The sequence below is a fragment of the Acanthisitta chloris genome, unplaced genomic scaffold (assembly GCF_000695815.1).
Source record: "Acanthisitta chloris isolate BGI_N310 unplaced genomic scaffold, ASM69581v1 scaffold2383, whole genome shotgun sequence".
In the NCBI taxonomy this organism is placed as follows: domain Eukaryota; kingdom Metazoa; phylum Chordata; class Aves; order Passeriformes; family Acanthisittidae; genus Acanthisitta; species Acanthisitta chloris.
This window is the reverse complement of record NW_008666361.1, coordinates 1-5,403: the sequence shown is the minus strand read 5'-3', so window position 1 is coordinate 5,403 and position 5,403 is coordinate 1. Positions and strand designations below refer to the sequence as shown.

General features: G+C 42.1%; 1 protein-coding gene across 1 annotated transcript; it reads right to left on the bottom strand.

Moving 5' to 3' along the window:
• Positions 1-1,049: 1,049 nt before the first annotated feature.
• UTP23 (UTP23, small subunit (SSU) processome component, homolog (yeast)) lies at positions 1,050-3,266 on the bottom strand. Its single transcript, XM_009072070.1, has 3 exons — positions 3,253-3,266; positions 2,417-2,591; positions 1,050-1,545 (listed from the first exon to the last, which is right to left on the bottom strand). Exons 1-3 carry the CDS (start codon positions 3,264-3,266, stop codon positions 1,159-1,161), a joined length of 576 nt encoding a protein of 191 aa, XP_009070318.1. The 3' UTR covers positions 1,050-1,158.
• Positions 3,267-5,403: the final 2,137 nt, after the last annotated feature.

The following is a 5,403-nucleotide window of genomic DNA, read 5'->3' as shown; positions in this document are numbered from 1 at the left end:
ATATGGTGTCATGCTCAGCATACACAGATGGGGGAAGAGGGGAACATTCAGAGTGATGGTATTTGCCTTCCCACATCACCATTACATATGATGCAACCCTGCTTTCCTGGGCATGGCTGAACTTCCCCACTTCCCATGGGCCTGCTCCTGGGACATGGTGAATTAATTCCTTGTTTTGCTTTGCTTGTGCATGTGGCTTTTGCTCTACCAGTTAAAAGTCTTTATCTCAACCCATGCCATCTCTCACTTTTACTCCTCTGATTCTCTCCTCGATTCCACTGAGGGGAGTGATAAAAGAGGCTGTTTGGGGCTGAGTTGGCAGCTCACTCTCCTCCAACCCAGTTCTGTTCTATTCACCTTACAGAACAGTGAAACATTCAGCAGGGCCTGAGTCCATCACTGGCAGCTGCCTGTACTGCAGAACTCCTGCACAGCTGTGCTATACTGTGATGGCATTAGGTGTTGGCCAGTGCTTTGATTCAGCATTTTCAATTTGCATTCTTCCTTTTTAAAAATTAAACTACAGATGAACTAGACAGACTAGAGGTGCCACTATAACCCAAGAATATCAACAATCACAGGCCCTCCAGGATCTTCTTAATAAATAAAGATCAAGAAAAATAGACTTATCACTTCACATGGCATTTACAGAGTAATTAAGGCTGTAATTTTGAGGGCATCTGGTCACTTTGCAAAAGAGTTAACTTTTGTATTCAGAGAACAGAGATAAGTAAGATACTGTGCTATTGTAGGTCAATGTCACATTCTGTAACAGATCAATTGTCAAAACTAGTTTTAGTAAGGATAGCAACCTAGATTTAGAAAGAAGCCTCATATCCCACAAAAAAAAATCCATACAAAACCCAGTAAGTATTTCTAAAACATTGCTACCTATCATGTGAACCCTGGCAGGAACCAAGATGCTGGAGAGAATAATGAATATGAGGGTTCCTACACATTTTGTCCCAAACTTAATTACTAAACAACAGAATAAATTATTAGGACAATAACCTGCAAATGTTGAGACACAGTAGTAAGCAGTACCACCTCATAAAAATAAGTTTTAATATTAACAATTCCATTTCATGTGACTGCATATTAATCTTTCTTTTTGCAAAGTTCAAACATTCAAGCCCTGTGTTGTTCACAAAGAGGGGTTTATTCTCCTTCATTCTTCTGCACCAACTGCATGTCTTCTGCTTTAACTCTGTTTCTTTTTCTTTTTCTTCTTTTCTTCTTTGCAGCAGAAGGCTCCTGACCCTCCTGCGTTGTCTTCTTTTTCTTCTTCAGACAGCTGAGAGGATTGGGGCCACCTGCCCTTTTGCGTTTTCTCCTCTTTTCACCCTCTTGCTTTGCTAGTCCTTCTTTTTCTTTAAGCTGCACAATACTTTGTTTTTGGTGGTCTGGAACAAGCTGATTTGTTTGCAACTTTTGAACAAATACCAGAGATTTAGGAGAAGGTTTGTCTAGCACCATAGTGTTCTGAATAATAAAGAGAAGAGGAACACCAGCCTTCTTTTTCACTTTGTGGGATAACTCCTGGTCCTGCAAAATTAAATACTTTAGTCAATATTTTGGGATTAAATGATATTTGCAATTCAAATGCACCTACAAAGCTATGAAGATAAATTACATTATGAAAAAGATAAGAAACTTAATCCAGCAGATATACATGGCAATGCCTTTCAAAGCAATTTAAATTTCTCTCCTAATTAGCTGTACTTCTAATGGAAAACATACCAACATTTCCTTTTTTCCTGCATATATATGCACACTTGCATTTTTTGAGGAAAAAGTCCCAGTTCAATGGTACATGCACCTCCACTTCACAAGGAGTAACATAATTTCTTCTGTAACAATTAATCTTACACTCTTGTAACATACATAACAACACAAACTCTCCTATAAACCATTTTTTATATATTGTATATAATTTGTGCATACAGTCCCAATAACAGACCTAGGAAAAAACTGTCATTCTTATTTGTATTTATTTATCCTTTAGTTAAACCCTCCAAAATTTCTTAAAATTGAAGTTACATGGATGTTTAGCACAATTTCACTTTCAGACTACTGTGCAAAACAGTTCAGGGCAGGGGATGCACACATAAGCAACATAAAATTAACATTCAGCAATTGGTTTCTTACATGCCAATAGGTAGTTGGTATGTTTTCTACACCTCCTGCTTAACTAAGCAGTATACTTCTAAGATAAAAAAATCTAGTCATTCAAGTATGAGAAAACATTCCCTGCTTCATAATTACAAATACATTTAAGAGTGAGTAAGGCTTTACAAGATTAATTCCCACAAACTATTTAAAACTCTCATAATCGATGTTACTGCAGGCTCCTCGTCCGTAGGTATCCAAGCATCACTTGAAATGAAATGCAGTTACGTTTCCCATGAGCATTTACCTGTGTAGCAATAAAGAAGTGATGAGGGTTGCCATCTGCAATCATGGAAAGTAAACACTCTGAACCACCCACAGGATCCTTGTGGTGAGAACAGCTTCGAACTTGAAATCTCTGGGCAATTAATTTTGCTCCATACAGTGCTTTCCCCAATGATTCCAGTTCTTTTAGAATACATCTGAAAACCAAAAGAAACAATGATTTCTAAACAGAAAAACAAACTCACATTTTTTACAACAGCAAAAGGTTGATATGAGTTCCTTAGGAATGAGCAATGCCCAGTTGTTCAGGCCCTAAGACTTGCAAATGGCACACAGGAATCCGAAAGCAGTAGCTCATCTGAAGATATCAATAAGGTTTCCTTGGTTCTAAACGTGATTAACCAGTAATAACATTAAGTTATATTAAATGATTTTAAAATACTTCACATCAGTGGCAATAATGAGTCCTTAAATTTATGTATGGATACCACCTAGCACATGAACTTTTTCAAATTACTTCAATGACCCCTATTTTTAAAGATGGAAATAAGATCTGGGGAACAACAGGCTACTCAAGTCTCCCCTCTGTGCCTGGCAAGATCATGGAGCAGATCCTCCTGGAAAGTATACTAAGGCATGTGGAAAACAAGGAGTTCACTGGTGACAGCCTGTGACCCATTCACAGCCTCCTTTGGGAATCTACCTGCTCTGGTGTGGGTCTCCTCCATGGGCTACAGGTGGATCTCTGCACCTCGTTAGGCAGGGGCACAGCTGCTTCACCATGGTCTTCACCACAGGCTGCAGGGGATCCTCAGCTCAGGCACCTGGAGCACCTCCTCCCCCTCCTTCTCCACTGACCTTGGTGCCTGCATAGTTCTTCCTCTCACATATTCTCACTTTTCTCTTGCCACAATAACTTCTCCCCAAAACCTTTCCTTTTTTGCCTTCTTAAATATGTTATCACAGAGGTGTTACTACCACCACTGATAGGCTAGGTCTTGCCACAGTGGTGTGTCCATCCTGGCTGGAGCCAACTGGCACTGGCTCAGGTGGACATGGGGAAGCTTCTAGTAGCTTCCCACAGAAGCCATCCCTGTAGCCTCCCCTGCCAAAACCTGGCCACACAAAACCACTACAAGTGGACAAGGAATTGACTGGATGATTAATGTCTTGATGTCCAAGTGGAGACCTGCAACAAGACGTGTTCCCCAGGAGTCAGTACTGGGATCAATGCTGTTTAACATCTTTGTTGGTGACACAGACATTGGGATTGAATCCACCCTCAGCACGTTTGCCACCACCACCAAAGTGTGTGGTGTGGTTCACATGCTGAGGGGAAGGAATGCCAACCAGAGGGACCTGGACAGGCTTGACAGGTGGGCCTGCAAGATCCTCATGAAATCCAACCAGGTCAAGTGCAAGGTCCTGCATGCGGGTCAGAGCCCAGAAAGCCAACCATGTCCTAGACTGCATCAAAACTACCACAACCAGGAGGTCAGGAGATGTGACTCTCCCCCTCTACTCTGCTCTCACGAAAACCCATCTGGAGTACTATGTTCAGCTTTGGTGACCCCAGTGTAAGAAGTACATGAGCCTGGTAGACTGAGTCCAGAAGAAAGCCATGAAGATGACACAAGAGCTGGAAGACTTCTATGAAGACAGGCTGTGACATTCAGGGCTGTTTAGCCTGGAGAAGGCTCCAGGGAGACCTTACACCAGCCTTCCAGTGCTTAAAGGGGCCTACAAGAAAGCTGGAGAGGGACTTCTGACCAGGGCATGCAGTGACAGGACAAGGAAGGAATGGCTTTAAACAGAAAGACTGTCAGTTTAGATTAGATAAAAGAATAAATTCTTTACTGTGAGGGTGGTGATGCACTGGGAGAGGTTGCCCAGTAAAAGTCCCACTCCTGGAAGTGTTCAAGGCCAGGCTGGATGAGGCTTTGTGTAACCTGTTCTAGTGGAAGATGTCCCTGTCCATGGCAGAGGAGTTGGAACTAAAATGATCTTTAAGGTCCTTTTCAACCCAGATAATTCCATAATTCTACAAATGAGCACAACTTGATTAATCACTGTATGCAACTTAAACTCTGTATTAGCATCAACCACCTTGCTTCAAACTCGCTATTGGAATCCAAACAACTCAAGCAGAAGAAAAAGGACCACCCATATGAATAAAAATCTGGAAGTTTGTGGCTTCACAATACTCCAACCAGACAATAAAATGCAAACCTAAAATCCTCCTCTAAGCAGCACTCAGCAGATGTTCACACAGGACAGCACAGCAGTCTATGAGGGTAGGGTGCTCACTTGGATACTCAGAAATAGATGAAACCTAACTTACTTCAGCCACTCAGTCCTACTGTGGAATGTGGACAGCAGCAGCAGTGTATGGCTTTGAAATACAGCTTCAAGAACATGGTAGCAATTATACTTCTTTCCAGAGAGGCAAGTCTAGCCTTTAAGGACAATCTTTGTAGAGAGACTGGAGCCTGTTTTTTTTGCAAAGGCTCTCAGAGGAAGCCAGCTCATTCCCTCACAGAGAGCCTTGTCATGCCACTGAGGTGCTGCCTCAGCCACTCATCATTCTGACAGCAGAGAAAGAGAGTCCATTCAGCTGCCCTAGGTGAAAATGGGAAAGACCACCAGATATTGCTGAAAGCAGCAGCAAGGAGTGATGTTTAGGAAAACAGTTTGGAACAAAGCGATTCCCAAACCTTTCACTGCTAAGGTCGTGACTCGATACTTTAACTTATTCAGAAGTAAGAAGTAAGGACAGGCCAGCTCTGTGTGCTGTGCTCAGTGTGTTTTTTGAGCCCAGGCTATACATCTTCCTGATGCTTTCAGTACCTGCCTACACGATGGGCAGTTGGCATTGCAGAAATACAAGCGAGGGAAATTTTATGATACACAATATACACAATCAAGTCAAAACAAAGGCAACTTTGAGGCAACTTCCATCTGCAGCGTGCACGCTTTACGCCCATGTCTTGCCTAGCACATCCTTATTCT

Coding starts and splice junctions, on each gene's coding strand:
- UTP23 (XM_009072070.1), bottom strand. Junction 1,546..2,416: donor ACTTCTTTATTGCTACACAG/GTAAATGCTCAT, acceptor TTAATTTTGCAG/GACCAGGAGTTATCCCACAA.